The 18,013-nt window shown below is 40.6% G+C and overlaps 1 protein-coding gene across 6 annotated transcripts in view; it reads right to left on the reverse strand.

Moving 5' to 3' along the window:
* Positions 1 to 6,112: 6,112 nt before the first annotated feature.
* The window catches only part of LOC142040052 (zinc finger MYM-type protein 4-like), a 44,350-nt gene continuing 32,449 nt past the window's right edge, over positions 6,113 to 18,013 (reverse strand). For 5 of the 6 annotated variants that reach the window (XM_075047269.1, XM_075047270.1, XM_075047273.1 and 2 more), the window contains 9 exons: positions 16,956 to 17,009; positions 16,653 to 16,832; positions 16,018 to 16,112; positions 15,288 to 15,459; positions 13,413 to 13,564; positions 11,951 to 12,062; positions 10,313 to 10,561; positions 9,299 to 9,428; positions 6,113 to 7,834 (listed from right to left, as the gene is read on the reverse strand). In XM_075047269.1, coding sequence (XP_074903370.1) covers positions 7,627 to 7,834; positions 9,299 to 9,428; positions 10,313 to 10,561; positions 11,951 to 12,062; positions 13,413 to 13,564; positions 15,288 to 15,459; positions 16,018 to 16,112; positions 16,653 to 16,832; positions 16,956 to 17,009 — 1,352 coding nt within the window. In that variant the 3' untranslated portion in view covers positions 6,113 to 7,626. Of the gene's footprint in view, positions 7,835 to 9,298; positions 9,429 to 10,312; positions 10,562 to 11,950; positions 12,063 to 13,412; positions 13,565 to 15,287; positions 15,460 to 16,017; positions 16,113 to 16,652; positions 16,833 to 16,955; positions 17,010 to 18,013 lie in introns of those variants that run through there. The other variant, XR_012653105.1, reaches the window with a different exon arrangement.

Consider the following 18,013-nt stretch of genomic DNA (forward strand, 5'->3'; position numbering starts at 1 on the left):
TCCAAAATCGGGCTGACGACCACCCTGGGGCCGCTCGGTGCTGCAGCTGGTGCCAAGCTGTTCAAGGGGAAGACAACTCCAGGTGACAACCGCAAGTGAAGCCAAGGAGGTGCCTGAGCCCGAGGTTTCTGCTGGGCAGCGTGGCAGGCGCTGGGAAGCCCCTGCAGACCCCCCCAGCTACTCGGCCGCCCTCTTAAAATCTGTGGATCGACTTGAGCAATGAGTGCACTGAAACCAATAAAGGTGGTTTGCAGGCGGGAGTGTTGTGGTGGCTGGTGTGCGGTCGGGCCCAGGTATCCACCAAGTACCTCTGGATTCACAGTGGTCGGGGAACAGACCCAAACTTGCAGTTTTTTTCAGTCCTGCACTCTCTCCCCCTGAAAAGCTGAGACGCTGGCAAGACTGCCGATAGATTTGTTATAAACTGTGTTTAATTTGCATTGTGCCTGGTGACAGCTGACAGACTGGACTGACATGTGGCACGTGTCCCATACTGTGTCCCAGGCATGGGTGTACAAGGCTGTCCCTGGCAATCAGCTGGGTTTCAGTTACTATACTCTCTATAACTAATTACCTAAAATAAATGCATTAAGCGATAGCGTTAGTCAACAAGCAGACACGGTATTTCCCTACCAGTTGTGCACTTCACACACCATCATTCTTAATCGTATTTCCAATTTTCCTTGTCTCCTGAAGTGAATACCAGCTATCCTGTGCAAGCCCAGCTCGCCTCGAATGATGGTATGAAAGTGTCAGGTGCATAATAATAATAATAATAATAATAATAATGAAACCTCCATTAAAACAAATACTCTCCCTTGCACCCCAGACACTCATACAATGCATCCACGAAGCCTGCTGGTGATCGTGGCTGCACCAGGGTGTGCATAATTTTGGATGCTCATTCTTCAGGCTGCTGGGAACATTTAATCAGCACTCTTGTAATTTTTTTTTTTTGCTTGTGATTGCCTGTATCTGTTTCCTCAGCAGCCTCTTTAAAACCCAAAGGCTACACTGGCTTCATAGGCACTCACCTGGCTGTGGGTGCACCAGCACAGTTCAAAATAAGTGTAAACCAGCTGCATGATCAGGACATTAAAACCTGCACTGAGTAAAGGTCTGGTGGCTCCCAACACAGAAGAGCCTCAGGGACCTCACTCAGAAACCCACGAGACTTTCCCTGCCCTTCCTGGAAGCCAGACCAAGTGCTGTACAATGAGGCTCTCAGGTGAGCGATGGTGTTTCCGTGTTACTGTGGCTCTTGGGCGATTCTGGCATTTCAGGGCAGGAGAGCAAAGGCGATGTTCGTTCCCGAGGACTCTCCTGCTCGCTGACAGTGTCGGGCACTGCTCGAGCAGCCACGGGTTCCCCTGCATTTGGGTTGGGGGGAGGCGTCTAAAAAACTCTGCTGGTGATTGATCTAATTACAGCCGCTCCCAGAGGCTTCAAAGAGGAGCAAAACTCAGTGTGAGCTGCTGTACGGCCATGTGGGAAAGACTAAGCCTTGCTCTGAAGTTATTAAGCTGCTATTTTAATGCTGGCTGAAAAACAACTAAACCACCCCCTCTGCCCCCCCGCCCCTAAAATCTGTGAGATTCTGCTTTTAAACTTAGATTCCAACATCATACAGGAAATGAGGATGTACTCTTTTATTAAGGTTAAAGGTTTTTAATCACTTTTCCAGAATACAGATACGATTCAAACAAAAACTATTTTTGGGGTCTCAATAATTCACTTATTAATACCATACATTGAACTCTATAAATTCTCATATAAGAAAAAGTCTTTTTAATATAGGTTATGATGCACTGGTGACCTATTTAAATCTTTTGAAGTAACACTTTGCAGTTATATAGCACCTTTCATCACGGGGCTGCAAAGCATCCTACAGAATTTAGCCTCATAATGCCCAAACGAGGTAGGAAAGTCTGGCCAATTTACAGATGGGTACAACCGAGGTACAGATTGGCAAGGGACAAAACATGAGGCATCATCAATACAACAGTAGTGACGTGACGTGCACGCTGGATCCTGGGCTATATAAGGAGTCAGTGGCTTAATGGGACAAAGTCAAGAGTCGTCACCCACACCCTTCTCTTAAAGGAAGAAGCCTGGCTCCCAGCAGGTTGGAAAGACCTTTTCAAATGGTTCTGGCTTTTTGTGTTATAAATATGTAGAAAAGAGAATAAGAAGTCCAAGACTCATAGACCTAAGACCCTAGGGATGCCATTCGTTGGTGTATCCAATAGTCAACTATGAACCACAGAATTAAGCAAGCCACAGTTCACGTGGCTGTTGCAGCCTGCATCCATAAGTCTGAACACCAGGAAGTTGGACTGACTTGCGTTAAAATTGTGCACTTGGGATGCCTTCTGAGATTTGGTGTTTGATGCTTTGTTTAGCTTGACTGTTTAATTGTAATAAATTCCCTCTTTCCCTCCAAGCAGGTGATAATCTATTTCTGGTTTTGTTTCTTTAATAAAAACTGTATCTCGGCTGAAAAACCCTTAGCTTAGTGAATGTTATGTCCAATGGAAATTTAAGTTCTGTGGCTAGAAGAATTCAAGATGCCCGAGTTCCTTTGAGCCTTTATGACTCTACAAACCATTCTACAACTCTGCAACACTCCCTGGACCAGAGCTAGCACTGATGCCATTGACTGAGTGCTAATGACTTCCATGGCAGCAGCATCTATTGATAAAAATTGAAAAATAAAAAAGCTGTTGCAGATTTTGCAATTTGCCATGAGTCAGCAGAAGAGCTAGCACACTAGGTGCAGCAACTGAAATGCTTTCAAATTCAGATCTCTCTCTAAGTTTGCCTCATCTGTGATCCATGCCTAGTGACCCTGCTAGTTTTTCTTAATAGCATCCAAATGAGATGCTTTGAATATAAAATGATGAAACCTAGACACTTAATTATTCATATTAGTTTCTTGCCGCGTACAACCACCCACCTGCCCAAAGCACCCTTCCCGGCACCCTGCAATGGCTCCTCTGCCACTGCTTGCTCTGTTACTACTCACTTTTTCTGGCACATCCAAAATAGTTTCCTCATAAAGCACGACACAAAAGAAAAGTTATCGAATGCTTCTTGGAATTGGTGGGGGGAGGAAACCGAAGATAAAAATGCAAGATCTTACAGCTCAGCCAGGTACTATGGGCTTGACATGGGAGCCATGGGATGAAGTTAGAGGGGATCTGTTCATGCCAGTGGTCAGACTAAATGTGTAATTTCCCCCTTATTTTAAAAAATCCACCTTCTAAAAAAATGGCTGGAGTCAACTTCTTAACAAATACAATAATTATGCAAAACCACTCTACCCGCCCCCACCCACCCCTTTTCAAGCCAATTGTTTGCTCCCGGGGAAGATATAAAAGCAGAGTTAGTCCTACCTGCCCAACAAATCTGCAGCCATCACGCTGGGTGAAAGAGATTTCTTCTCTCAAGCAGCTGACCACCGCAAGACAAGAAAGGAGGTGATCGTGTAGGGACTAGTCTTGCCGTTTCATCTCCCAAGGATGAGGGGATGAAAAGCGGTGGCTCACACTGGCTCCACTCATGCCAACCCTCAGTGAGGCAAGACCTGCAACTCTAAGAGCAAAGTACACTCTCATTCAGCTTCGTGGCTCCTAAAACTCCTTCTAGACTTTCTCCTCAGCAGCGGACCATGATTTTTACACATTTTTGGTGCTCATACTTGGTTACAAAACACCATCCTCAAAACTGGATAGTTTCTCTCGCAAGAGAAAGGAACAACTGCTCAGTAGCTCAACTGCTCAAAGCTTGCTATTTCTTTAAATCTTGCAAGGCTGCTGATGCTACAGGGGACATACTGCAGATGAGCAGCTGTTTAATAGAAGACAGCAAATCTTAATTTTGCCTCTGCTCTGTTAGGAATGTTTAAAATGGATGACAAATGAGAGAAAAAGAACCTGTTGTGCTGACGGGAGCAAAAAAGTCCAACCTAGACAGTGAACACGGTGCTGGTGGCTTGAGAAGAGCAACATAAGGATTTTATACACAAGCATTTGTTCTGTTTTCTTCTTTTAAGGCAACAGTGCAACTATTGCTCAAGGGACTGAGAAGAGTTACTGAGATTGTTACCAAAAACCAAAGACTTTATTGCACATTCAGAGTCACTCCTGTGACCCTAGCACTAAACCGGCACCAGTGGAGCCTTGCTGTTGTGCGAGCACACCCTGGGGAAATGTGAAATGAGTGACTTTGCTGCCGTTTTATTTCAAGTCTCTGAGGAGCCATCACTCAGATGGAAACTACTGCCAGAGAAGTCCAGGGGTTTCTTCTAGATCAGTAGTTGGCAGAATAATTCATAAGATAGATACATTAACTTCTTTTTGCACCTAATTCTGTGGTATTCGACGTGCCCCTGGTTTCATTCCTTAGTCAACCAAAGCCAGGAGAGAGCAGCAGGTTTGCACCGAGCACCTCTCGCAGTGAGAACTGCCAGGAAACTGTCAGCGCTGTGGAGGTAATAGCCACATTCCAGAAGCATTTTAAACAAAAATCTCTGCAAAATCCAAAGACTTGCGTTAGCAGCCAGAACCGTGAATACTCGGTAACGAGTAATGCGACACACTCACTTCTAAGCTCTCACACGGGTCTGCAGAGCTATGGCATCACCCCTGCACACTGAAAATGAAGGGGAGTTAAACAACATGTGTCTAGCAGTGGGAAGGCATAGCAAGCGATAGAAACCCTGTTAGCAGGAAGCATCATCTTCTATTTTTCTTTCTCACACTGGTCTTTGTCATTTCTCTGTCCACAATGAGACTACAGCCTTCTCCTTAAAAGAATATTTCAAGTAATAAACATTGTTGCATGGTCAGCAAATGATTCAGGTATGTTTATTATAAACAACTTTGTCTAAGTGTTCAGAACTTTGATCCTATGTGTATAGTCCATAAACAGATTTTAAGCCTTCAAGGTAATCCATCTTGTAAGTCAGTGTTAACTCTAGCCAGGCTGACTAGAAACATCTTGAGAGGCAAAGATAGCCCAGGCACACTCCGGACAACGCACGGCGTTGCCAAAGGGCCTCCAAGCAGAAGGTATCTGATCAGAGAAACTGAAATGAAAACTACTTGTTCTGTTAATTGTATCACTGAACTGCACTGAAACCTTTCTCATCTCAGAGCCACTAAGTAAAAGGACTTAGCAGAAGGTTTAACAACTTTCAGCCAGTCAAGCTTAAAGCAATTTAACTTTCCCTGCTGAGAGAATATGAAAGGCAAATATCTTTCATTCCAAGTACCTGAAAAAGATTAACGTACGTGAAAGTGTTCACAGACAAGAATGAGTGAGGGTCTTCAGAGGAAAAAAAAAAAAAAAAAGAGTACATTACTCATAAGATACAAATATACTACTTTATTCTATGGGAATATCTCTGTTAATGTCTATTAAGGGAAAACTCAGATGTGGTATTATTTTTTAGATGACCCCCACATAATGCAAGCCTGCCCTCCCAACAGCTTGTCCTAACTGCTGCCTTGCTTTTTCCCTGGGGGCGGTCAGGGAAGGAGGGAGCAGGCAAAGGCAGCCTGCTGCAGCCAAGAACAGCTGCACTCTTGCAGGGGATGCCCAGGAAATACAGAAATTCCTGGATCCTTCCCCTCTCCTACTGACATCGACGTTCTGGGCACACCTGCGTGCAACAGACACAGCTTGGACTTCTTCTACCCTCTACAGACCTACACACTAATCTTTCCAAAAGGATTTTATTTTCCCTGAAATGTTCTATCAACCATCCCAATCCAAAATACTGTGCCTGCTATTTCACTATTTAGTATAACTATGGGGAGGGACAGGTTAGTGTTCACAGAACAAGAAATCAGCCTAGAGAAGCATCCCTGAGCCTCCAAGTGCCGGTAGTTTCCTGGCAGGGTACGTATTATGGCCGAAACATCTCCCCCGGGAGTGCTAGGCCAGGACATGGAGAAAGCAGTATCTTTGATCAGAAATGACAGACACAGATGGGCTTTGATCAGACAGAATCAGGGGCAGGTTTACTTTTCACATAGTTTTCTGTATTAAAAAATACATCAGTGAAATCTGTTACAGGCAGGGACAGGACTACCGAGTACACAACGTCAATAGACTACTTTCTGATTTTATTTTTGTTAAATTACTTTTGTTACTGCTAAAAAAATAATTAAAAAACGAAAACAAACAAAACAAAACAAAAAAAGGAAATATAATTCAAGGCTGTTGATTTTCATCTCTTGAAATTTTAGTGACAAGATCAAATATCAGACCCCTGTTACAGAAGATGGATAACTGACCAGAGCTAGATAAAAACCATACAATTCTCTTCTTTAAAAATAGTTTGGGTTTCCAATGAATTTGTGACCACTGGTCATCAGAAACACACATCTATAGCTTGAGAAAACGGAGATACAGACAGTATCTGATAATATCCTGTCCTCTAAACACAAAGTGGGAGCTTTTCTCTTCAAAAAGACGCAGTAACAGCCAAGCCTTAAAAAAAATCTCTTTCAATTTCCAGCACTATGACTATATCTCTTTGGGTGGGGTGGGAAAAAAACACACATGGTAATTTTCTACCACAGTTCTGTTGTCAAAAGTAATACTGCATCCTTTGTACAACACTGCACGCGTTGCAAAGGTGGAAAGAGAAAGAGTGCATGGATCTTTCATTTGAAATGACAAGGCCCTCCAGATTTGCCTTATAAAATAACCAAAAACATAGGACTAGGGAAAGAGGAGAAAGGAAAGCTGCCTTAAGGGAAAAAAAATTTCCGCGCACCACAGTATTTGCTAGATTATATCGACAGACTGCAGAGCTACTGGGCTAGGTAAGGGATTTTCTGCACATACCCCAGGACAGTCACTCTCCTGTACATACCCCAGAAATGTTCATCCCGTAACATAATCGCTCTGAAGTTTGACCTACAGCACCTCTTCCACATTGAAGACCGAACAGAGCTAGAGTTGGTATCAGCCTGGACCGAGAGCTAGATTCTGGCATCGTGTGACCATTTAACAGCAGCCAGACAGTTGTCCATTTAGATAGCTTCCTTGGCAGACATGCCAGCGGCTTCTGCCTTCCTAACATTTGATCCCAGTTTCAAAAAAATTATAAAAGCATATGTGTACGTATATTTATAACGGAAGGCGTCTGTTTGTCTAAATACCACCACTTTCTCTCCTGTCCTCGTGAAGAGCTCTAGGATCTCCACATGTTCTTTGGCAGCAAGGACTGCCAGCCATCAGGCTGAGAAGTCACGTGAGCCACAGTCTAGCTCTCCATGCCCAACATTGTTATGGTAGGTTTTACATAACCATTTTCTTTAAAAATATCTCACAACTTTTTAAAATCCTAAACAGATAAAGGATTTATGCACCACTCAAATAGGTTAGTTCATCTTGAATTTGTTCAGAGGATTTATCGGTGCCACAGGACGTTGTTTTTTGCAGCTTACACAGCTTGCTTCCTTCCAGTTCCAGTTTGTACATCCACTGTGGTTCAACATATGCCTGTAGGTGACACTATCTTGGCTTATTTGATACACATTTTCCAAAGGCTGGACGTATTCACAGTTTGGTGCTTCTGATGTGTATTCAAAGGAAAATACCCCACTTCAGTTAGTCTGATAACTCAATATCAGAGTCCTCTGATTTGACTTTGGCAAGTTCTTCGTGTACCTCCCTCACCATAAGAATACGTGTTAACATGATGTCCAAGGTTCCTGGGTCTATGGGCAATGTGGAATACCACATGGGGCTATTGGGTACACAGGAGCGCTCAGGTTGAAGGTAAAATACATCACTTCTCTGCTTCACGCTTTCAGAACTGTCAACGTAAAGAAAGGAAGAGCACATTATCGGAAGGCAGCGTTAACATCCCTACTCACAAAAACATTAAGGAGAAACAGCAAAGAAAACGAAAGTTGCATTGAGACAACACCACTGTAATTTAAACAGCATAATTCAAATATTTTTTTAGTGACTTGGTTTCCCCCCTTCAACTTAGGGAACAGTTAAGTTATTTCCAGGTCACTTAGCATTAGTGGCTTATAAAGAAACCAAGAAAATTAGAGTGACTTCTTTACAGATATGGTTCTTCCGTCATAATATCATGCAATTAATGGTACTAACATCTTGATATGATTTATAGATGCATTTAACATTCAATCTCTGAATGAAACTGGTTCTAGTGTTCCAGAATTGCTGTGCACTTTGGCACAAGAAATGTTCAAAAGCTAGCAAAACTAAATTCTAGCTTGCCTGCTCATGGTGCAGAATGGTAAGCCCATCTGCTTGAAAGACTGACCGTCTGACTCTGAGGCAGCTTTCAGGCTCTGGTAGGAAGACACAAAGCCCTCTAGAGCAAGGATCCCTCCTGCCCGGCTTTGGAATATTCACATTAAAACAGCAAAGTGAATTTTTACTGCTGCTTGCACCACCGCAGGGGCTCAGCTATGATATACGATGAGGAGCATGAAAATGTTTTCCCAGCCCAAGGACAGCTAAAAGCTTCTAATGATAAGCAATTGAAGACAAGGAAGGTATGAAGAGGGAGACAAAGAGTCAGGACAGCTGCTACGCACACCTTTGCCTAAGTAATGGGGCTATTTGTAGTAAGCTCAGTAGGTGCATTTTTGAGGGTTATTTATTTGAGTTTTAGCTGACACTAATGAGATGCTGTTTCATTTTGCATGTGTATTTTCTTTGAAGAGAGAAGAACATCACATTCCACCTGCTCAATGATCTAACTAAAGTTTATATAGAAACAGGAGAGACAAAATGATTTATATCTATGTCCTTGCTATATAGTCTCCTTTCTAACTCCTAAATATAAGTTAATCTCACATCTCAGCAGGCAAAAGCTATCAGCAGTTTTACCGAATTCACACTTTTCCCACCCTCTTTCACAAGGAACATGATGTCAGGGTATTAGTCATAATCTTCTCAAAAGAAGGATCCTGTACAGGAATTAAGGGAGATGAGAATGCCATGGTCACTGTAGTAATGCCCTCTGTTCATATTTACACCCTGTGGATGTGTAAACAGACGTTTAAAGAATACACCTCCCTCTGTAACTCTACTCTTGACTCAGTAACAAATACTACCTATTTGCTGAGTTTAACAGCAGTGCTGATGCTGGAATGCCTATCAGCATGGTTCCATTCACACTGAGGGACTAGGAATTGGAGAGAGGAGCCCACAGCACAGGCACAAAAGGTCTGAGTGGGATCCTTGCTCAAATGCCTGTTCCAGTCTACATACAGATCAAAAATCAAGTTCTGTCACTTACCATTTTGATAAGTAAAATTCATAAAGTCGGACTGGACATCGCAGGGGATTATCCGTATTTTCAGCCATTTCCACTGCTGTTGGAATCTCCTCATCTTCACTGCGTTTCCTTTTGCCTACAGATAATTTATCTGGATACACAAAAATGGCATCACAGAAGTTCAGCGAAAAACAGCGCTTTCAAGAATAAGCCCTAGTCACCTAGCCTAGCACCTAGTGATGGGACTTTGCATCACACGGAAAGACACTACTTGAATTGATTATCTGTCACATGCAAGTCAACTGGTTTGCTCTGCTGGCTGGGCAAAAGATTGCATAGGCTACAGGATGTCCACAGCCCATTCCTCTTTTAGAAAGCCAACAAGAACTAGCATCTAGCAGAAAAATAGGGAGGATATAATTTTTCTTAATACAGCAGAGTTCACGTAACACAATGGAACTATTAACTGAAGAAGCCAATAGGATCAAAGACTTCCCTCTTCCAAATACCAGAAAATAACTGCGAACAAAAATCTGTCTGTCTTTGCCTCTGTCAAGAGGATAGTCCCTACTCACGTGCAAGCCCCTAGCTTCATCTAAACTGCTGTTCTCCATTTGGGGTGCCTTGTTTATTCACCACACAGACCTGGGATAAATCTGGGAATTAAAAGGGCACGACAAGGGTCTGGACCTCAAGAATATGAAGTCCTGAGAAAAGGACTTCAGAAAAGGCCTTAACTCATGCATTAGTTAGTGAAGCTTTATGCAAGCCTAGGATGTTATAAAAGACTATTAAACAAATTTGCAACCAAATGTGCAGCACCTCTTTCCTAAGTTTTGACTGGATGCCTTGGCTCATGCACAATTTCTCTTTAAACCTTACTGGAGTGAAACAAATTTTGAAAATGTACAGGATAATAGCATATTCATAGCTCTGCTTACTGCAGAACATATTTTTCTCCCCAGTCTTTTTTAAAAAAAGGAGCAGACACTACAAATATGATTGCCAAAATTCAGATGATCAGAAAGCACTCACCTGATTCTACCTCTTGTTTTTGAAAGGGTGGGAAAAAACGTAAATATGTCATCTTAGCATTATACTTCAGAGTTCGGGTGCGTCTCCTAACATGGGCAAAGGATAGTTTCAGGTGCTCACTGACATTCTTTAGTTGGAAGTATTTGGTGTTGAAGAATAGAAGTGTGTTCAATAAAACAATAGGGGAATATGCACCCAGCTGTTTACATTCCCACAAGTGTTCCTCTTCAATTCTTGAGAACATATAACCTAGAAACAATGGGCAAAGAAAAAAGACATTTATGCAATTTTAGGGCTGTCTCCACATACAGTTACAAATGAACAGCTTTTACAGGCTGCATCTAACCTAGCAGATTTTCAGAATTTTCCAAAAGCAATGAAAACATCATACGTGAGCAGGGTGGGAAGGCAGAAATGAGTAAAATTAATTAGGCAAATTTTGCTAGAGATGCATGTAAGTCCTCTTTCAGCTAACCTTCTATATTAATGAACCGCATATCAGATCAAATTCAGACCCATCATAAGCAATTCTAAATCCAATAAAACCAAAAACATTGCATGCACGAACATAAGAGGGAGCATGGAGAACCAAGCTGTGGACCAGCATGATCTTCCAATACCTGAAGAATGGAGAGAAGGATATAAAAGAAGATTGCAGACACCAGCAGAATCTCACTAAGTTCTAATTTCACTGTATTAAACCACAGTCAGCCAACTGCAAAAATGTGTAATTCCTAAGACACGGAGCATGAGTTTAAAACATACCATCTTTATATACAAATACCCCATTGTGATTATCATAAGTCAGCTAGGAAAAGGAGATATGGGGGGTTATAAGAGGTTTGTTGTGAAAAAAAAAACCCAAAACAAAAACAAAAAAACCCCCCAAAACCCCAACCCAAACCATCACTGTATGCAGCAGTCTCTAAGTAATTGGATTATTTCTGTATTAAATAAAAAGATCATTTTCTAACTGAAAAGCTAGTCACAGATACATGCATGGAGTTGCCAACATCACTCAAGTTTCGCTGATATTCTGAAAAAGATCTTATGTACTAAAACAGCTGGTGTCCAGCTTTATAAACTGCATGATCATACTTGAAGACCAATTAAAAATATCTGCAGAATTTGGGAACTCTTCGTTTGGAAGTGACTGAGGTGAGAAGAACTTGGAAATGAGGAGTTGAGACAAGATTCCAATGATTTGCTAATGTGATCCCTGGATTTATCAGAAGGAGTATTTCCAGTACTACTAGGGAAATACCAGTGCAACTGTACATGGTATTTGCAGTAACTCATCTCAAATACTATATACAATTCTGGCTACTTGTATTCAAAAAAGATTAGCCAAAACTTGAGGGAAGAGAAGACCGAGCATGTTGACTACTGGAATGGGAAGCCTTTCTTTCAAAGGAGTTGAGAGATTGATCAGAGGCAAAAATATATTTAAGTGTAATCTGTAACTGGCAGAGACAGACATAAAATCCATGATGCTAGTCTACCACAAACAATTACATGGTGGAGAAAGAGGAGACTAATGTGAATGCCTCAGATCACATTCTTCTTCAAGGCATTGAGAAAATATATTTATAATACAGCTTTTTCATGCAGCTACACAAAACAAAATAATTGTCCTACCGTTTGGAAGAATTGTAGGTTCCCAGATTTTCAAAAGTTTTGTAAGTTCAATCATAAACCTGGAATAGGGCTCGGTAAAAATGTTATCTATTCTACCATTCTCAAACAGGTACTACAAGAGAAAAAAATGAAGACATAGTTTGTGATTATGTAACACTGCAGAGAAGATACAGGACATCAGATTCTTTTCCTTTCTTATGTCCCAGTGTCTTATGGTCCAAAACACTGTGTTGAAATCTTCAGTGAGACACCAAATAAACTTTTCTGCAGGGACTGGAACTTCCTCAGTATGAAATGAGAGATCTAGGCAAGAATTATTGTTAATATTCCAAGCTCTAGAGCTGTTTGCTGAAAAATCATCATCCTCTAAGTGTTGAATATTATCGAAAAAAGTCTGCCTATAAAAAGCAGAAGAGTTATTGAGCATTTTTCTGTTGAAAAGAACTTCACATGCTTCCTGACAACAGATATAGGCCCAGCACTAGGCTGCTGAAGTAGCTCAACTTACAGCATCAGTGTAAAAGTCCCTTAAATTCTTGTAAAGCAGCAGTTACAAAAAGTTTTCTGCAAGTCAGGTGTGTGTATCAATAAATAAGTCAAAACTGGAACACACAAGAATTACACACTAGAACTTATCAATGGCACTTTGAATTTTAACCCTTTCTACACTTTTTTCAAGCATAGCCAGGAAAAAAACAACCAAAAAAACCCCAACTCCATGCCTAGTCAAATGACAGCTACTTCTGTAGCTTTTTATTCCTTACCTCCAAATGACTGTTTAAGGAAAGGAACAAGCAGGCTACTCTAAAAAGAAAAAAAAAGCCCCCCTAACAGAAATATACTGAACATTGACATTAAAACAGAAGTTAATACTATACTAGTCTTGTACTGCAACAGTTTCAAGGCAGGTAGCAAGGCAGGTAGCAAGGACTTAATATATTACTCTTAGCATTCATTAAATACAATGCTATTATTCCCAATGTATTTTTTCTGTAAATACTGCCAACACAACAGGTATCTGTCTAGCCACTGAAGGAGCTCAGACTTTGCTGAGTAACCTCTTCCATGTAAACTTGTCTATTAGAAGAGCATTGTGCAACTGTTTTAGATCTAAAACATTCCATCATAAAGCAAATATTTCTGAGGAGCAAATCATTCCTATACAGGAAAAAGGATCAAAAAGGTACCAAACCCAAAGATTTGAGTCTAGGTAGAAACACTTAGCCCTCCATGCCACATTCCTCCCAAGTACAGAACAAGCCTGTTCACTCTGATCATAAAAAGGTCCAGACAAATTACTCAAACATGGGATCAAGACAGACTAAGAATAAAGCACAAAAAAAGATACATTCTTGCCTCTTCTACAAAACCCAAGCAGCTACATGGGACTATGGATAGAAAGCATAAATAACAAGAGCAAGTTTTGTATGTTCTCAGCAATGCCCTAATTCTCTTGAGTTACCTGCTGAATTCCAAGGCACAAATATAAGATGCTGTCAGGATCATATTTTTCTCCATTTGGTCTCCGCACCTCTTGAATAAACTGGCACAAGCCAAAACTCAGCTCAGCAAAAGTGCATGAGAGAATGTCCTCCTTGAGTTTCACAGGACGAACTGTGGCCAAGAAAATTATTAGAAAATTAACTTAATTCAACAGATTAAATCTTCACACATTCCTTATTATTTCATGTAGGCAGAAATATTAAATCTTCTATCTCATACATGAAGCACTCTGTATGACTGAACTTGTGAACTCTTTCCTATCTGTTGGCTAACAATTAAATGAGGATTTGGCCAATAAAAAACAAACCACCTGCATGTGCAACCAGTACAAATGCCACAACTGAGTAATAAGGCTGCAGGTATTTAAAGGTAAGACATCTAAATGTTAGGGAGTCTGCTGACCCCAAAGATGTGGCATGGCAACGGCTGCCTGTACTCAAGGCTGGCAGCGCTGGGTTCGTAAATAGGTTTCACCTCTATAGCTGGACTCAGGGGAATCCTGAGTGAGGGAAAGATCTCATGTATTTCCTAATAGTTCTGGACATGAGTTGAGCGCAGCATATTCGACTCCTTAAAGGGAGAAGGAATGAGGAGTTTAATGGGACATGCATGGGATTTGGAAAGGGAAGCAGAGCAACCACGGAATCAATCGATCAAAGGATCTGCAATGAAATTACCAGGCTTGGCTGCTCCACACCCTACAAAAGTGCCTCCCTGGGACTAAGCAGGGAACCTTTCTGGGAGGGGTGGGGATAGACACAGTTTCCTGGAACTGACTGTAATATTTGCTTCCTTAGTCACAAGAACAAAACACAGTAACTCATGTGATTACTCTTCTTCCGGGAGACAAAAGCCAGCTGTTCTCATGTAATGACAACAAAAATTCCAAATAAGAGAGGAAAAAGTAGATCTTGTTCTACCTAGAATTTTTCTCTTTGAGATCTTTCTTATATAAGCCCTGGCACTCTTATTTCTTTACATTGCAGAAGCACTTAATATGGTTTGCTCTCTTCCCCAACATCCCCCAAATAGCTCAGTTATATTCCTAACTTAAATTCTCTGCTTGACTCTGAAGATTTGCCCACAAAACTCTCAGTGCAAGCATGTAAGACAGATTTGAGACCAGGGAAAAGGGGAGTTAGACACTGCCAAAGCCCAGGACTGCTGTGTTTTTGTAAAAAAAATAAAACAATCCATAATTAGAAAAACAAACAAAAGTGACATTTATATTGTCAGTATTATCTATCACGCTTTTAAGGCTAGTTTCAGGCAGGGTGCAGCACAGAATGGGTAGACTTGTGGAAGGTTTCTTTCCAGCTGTGAAGCCTAGAAATAAGGTGTTAAGATTTTAACGTTGTAGAACACAATTTTTTTTACAGCAAACAGTTATGCTGACAAACATATACTTTGTGAATGCGTTAGCTACAGACAAAAAAGATGGGGCCAAGTTAGAGTTGTCAACTTAGAATTCTGGCCTGATAACAGCTCAGTAAAGGCCCTGCAGCTGCATAAAGCATCTCTTCTACAAATGAAGAATTACTACATGCAAATGAATGCAAAAGTGGAGGTTAAAAGACTAACATTTCTAATGTTGAAAAGAAATTTGGTATTTTAGAGCCTGTTTTTATAGGTAACAGATCAATTAAGAATGTAATAGCTATGATTTTTAAATGCATGAAAAGATGTAAGACAGTATTCCATAAAATCTTTTCTCCACTCATGGATATTTTAAAACTCAGTAGTATCTGATCCTAATTTTTATTTGAACAACATATCACGCCAATTGCTCTTCAACTAAGTATTTCTGTTTCACCTGAGAGAGAAAAAAAATTACCCGAAAACTTCAGGTCCCCTTGTTCCTCCTGTGCGTTTTTCCATTGGACCCAGTTTTTCCAGGCGTTTACCCCGTACATATACTTTAGGGTCATCCCAGAAACAGAGCATCCTGGGTAGGAGCCCTGCATCAGGTTCCGGGGCTCTACAGAAACTACAGACTTCTTCCGTCCCTACAGGCAAACAAACAAATAAACGTTTAATAAGCTCTTCATCTATGGGTGCTTAACTTGATCTCACATAAAAAGGCCATTATACTGACATGATAACAAAATCCTACTCCCATGACAGAATCTGAGTGGATATATATGTATTTTTAATACGTAGACAAATATTAACCACATTTTACAGAAAAGGTGCAACAAAATACAATAAATCTCTCTGTGATAAATATGCACAGAAATATATTCCTCTCTAGCCACACAAGGAAAGATTTATTCTTTCCTGTACATTATGACACTACTTAAAAGACATCTCTTTTGGAGTTTTTTGAAACGATACACATTTAAAAAATGTTCTGCACTAAAAAGAGCATTTATTCTACCTAGTTGCAGAGGGGCACGAAAGAAAATCTTATCTCATATAGCAGAACAGGAAAAAATATATAGTGTAGTTAAATCGAATTCTCATTTTCACCCTGGAGCAGTATTTTTTTACTTCTTAGAATAAGCATGCACATAATGTTATTATTTGAAATGCAAGGAACTTGTGTTCCAGAAGTACTTTCTTACCCGTCTTTTTGGCTGTGGGAAGCCATCTCTATGTCTCCGTCTCGCTCGTGAACGTGAATGCAAACCCAGTCCTTTACTGAGAGGGTCAAATGAGTCTGAAGTCAAATCAACACCATTAAGAGTTTAATTATATGAATTAACAGCCCAGGTAGAAGTGTCACTTAGGTACTATGGATACCTTACAGTTGGCAATCACACCTGTATATTCAAATAATGCTTTACCTTTGAATAATTAGGCAATGTATATACCTTCTGTATAAAGAAAGTAAATTCTCAGAAGAGGAAAAAAGCCTACGCCCCAAACAGTGGCTGTACTTATTCAGGCAAGCTTACATTCTTCTGCACCACTCGCATGGATTATACCTAGGGACACAGAAGTGATAAATTCAAAGGAGTCAAGCAAGACTACCTGCTACTCCTGTCTGGGGTTCTGTAGAATGCTGTCTTTAAAGACAGCAATAATATTTTTAAAATAGTAATTTTTAGTAGAGCTGATACATTACTGCAGCTTTAAATATCCAGTTTTACTAAATGAAAACACACACCCTTCATAAGCAGACTGCTGGTACTATGCTTAGTCAGAAAATTGTGCGCAATTTTATACAATAATGCATTTTTCTTCACATTATACAGACCTGATGGAAAATCTGCCTCCAGGTCCTGTTCCACATCACCTTTGGAGAACTGCTTCAGTTCTGGATCTGGTTCTGGCAGGGCATTTGATCGTAAGGCATAGTGATTTAACTCATCCTCCCAGCTATGTGGAGTGGACACTGCTTCTGATTCTAGATCTCCACTGTAAGTGCTACCTTGGTCTGTAATGAGAGTGATCAGATATACCATGTGCTATAGGAAAGGGCAGAAAAAAGAGGAGTTGCAAGAAAAGATGCAGCAGGATCAAAATCCATTTGCAAAAAAAAAAAAAAAATCTAACTGACCTTTCTCAAATATCTTGGGATCCAGGAAGAGCTCATGCTCAGATGTTTGAGATCCTTTAGAAAAAGGAGGAAATCTGTATGTACAAATGTCTGACAGCTTACATTAACTAACATAAAATACTTTGAACACCAAAACCCTATGTATTAGATCATAATACTAACACACGTGATATGTCTTCTCCTCCACTAGAGATCTCCTAACAGCTTTCTACCTTGGTCCTGCTGTTATGGGAGAAACAGAAATGCAAAACTAACCCGTGTTTGCTTTTCCAAATGTTTCCATCCCTCTGTGTTTGAGTCATCGGTAGACAAGTAAGATATTTTGTTCTTTTCAGCTTGTTTCACTTTTATTACATGGGATGATCACTATCCAACACACTCTAACCTGCAACACCCTCCAAGAATCCACCATAAAAAGCCTGATAGGAAAATATTCTTGTAAAGCAGCTGCTCTGTCTTCTTGACTTCGACCCCTTCTGCTAATGCATAATGTACTGATCTGGAGATTACCACCTCTAGTAACCTGTTACTGTCAACAAAAGTCAAATCAGCACCTAGGATCAGGGAAAGGGAACGCAAAGACATTTAAACCACTGTCAGTGCTTAGTATCTAATGTGGGGTCTATGTTAAGCACAGCTCTACTGAATGTTGGCTCAAACCTCTCTGAGATTACAAAAGCTTCAGAAAGGTGCAACTATAACCAGCACCTGAGACAGGAGTGATGGAGGAAGAATGAATTAATCTTAAAAGAAAACAGGTTTTCAAAACAAAGAATAGAATATTGTACACAGAGGTAAAATTATCTCCAAATATACTGTTCAGCTGAATTCTCAGAAGGCCTCCTCATTTTAAAAGAATAAGTAATCAAAATTGCTAACACATGACATAAGCATTATAGTTCTGTCTAGGTTAGCGCTTTACCTGCATGAACACTTTCACTGTGGAAAAGAAATGTTGGTAAGACAACAGGACCATTTAACTTGGTATGCATACTTGGGAAGCAGCCAATATAGGCCCTACATCTATTTCTCTATCTATCTTCCATGATGAGAGGACC

Source organism: Buteo buteo, chromosome 16, assembly GCF_964188355.1.
Source record: "Buteo buteo chromosome 16, bButBut1.hap1.1, whole genome shotgun sequence".
Classification (NCBI taxonomy): Eukaryota; Metazoa; Chordata; class Aves; order Accipitriformes; family Accipitridae; genus Buteo; species Buteo buteo.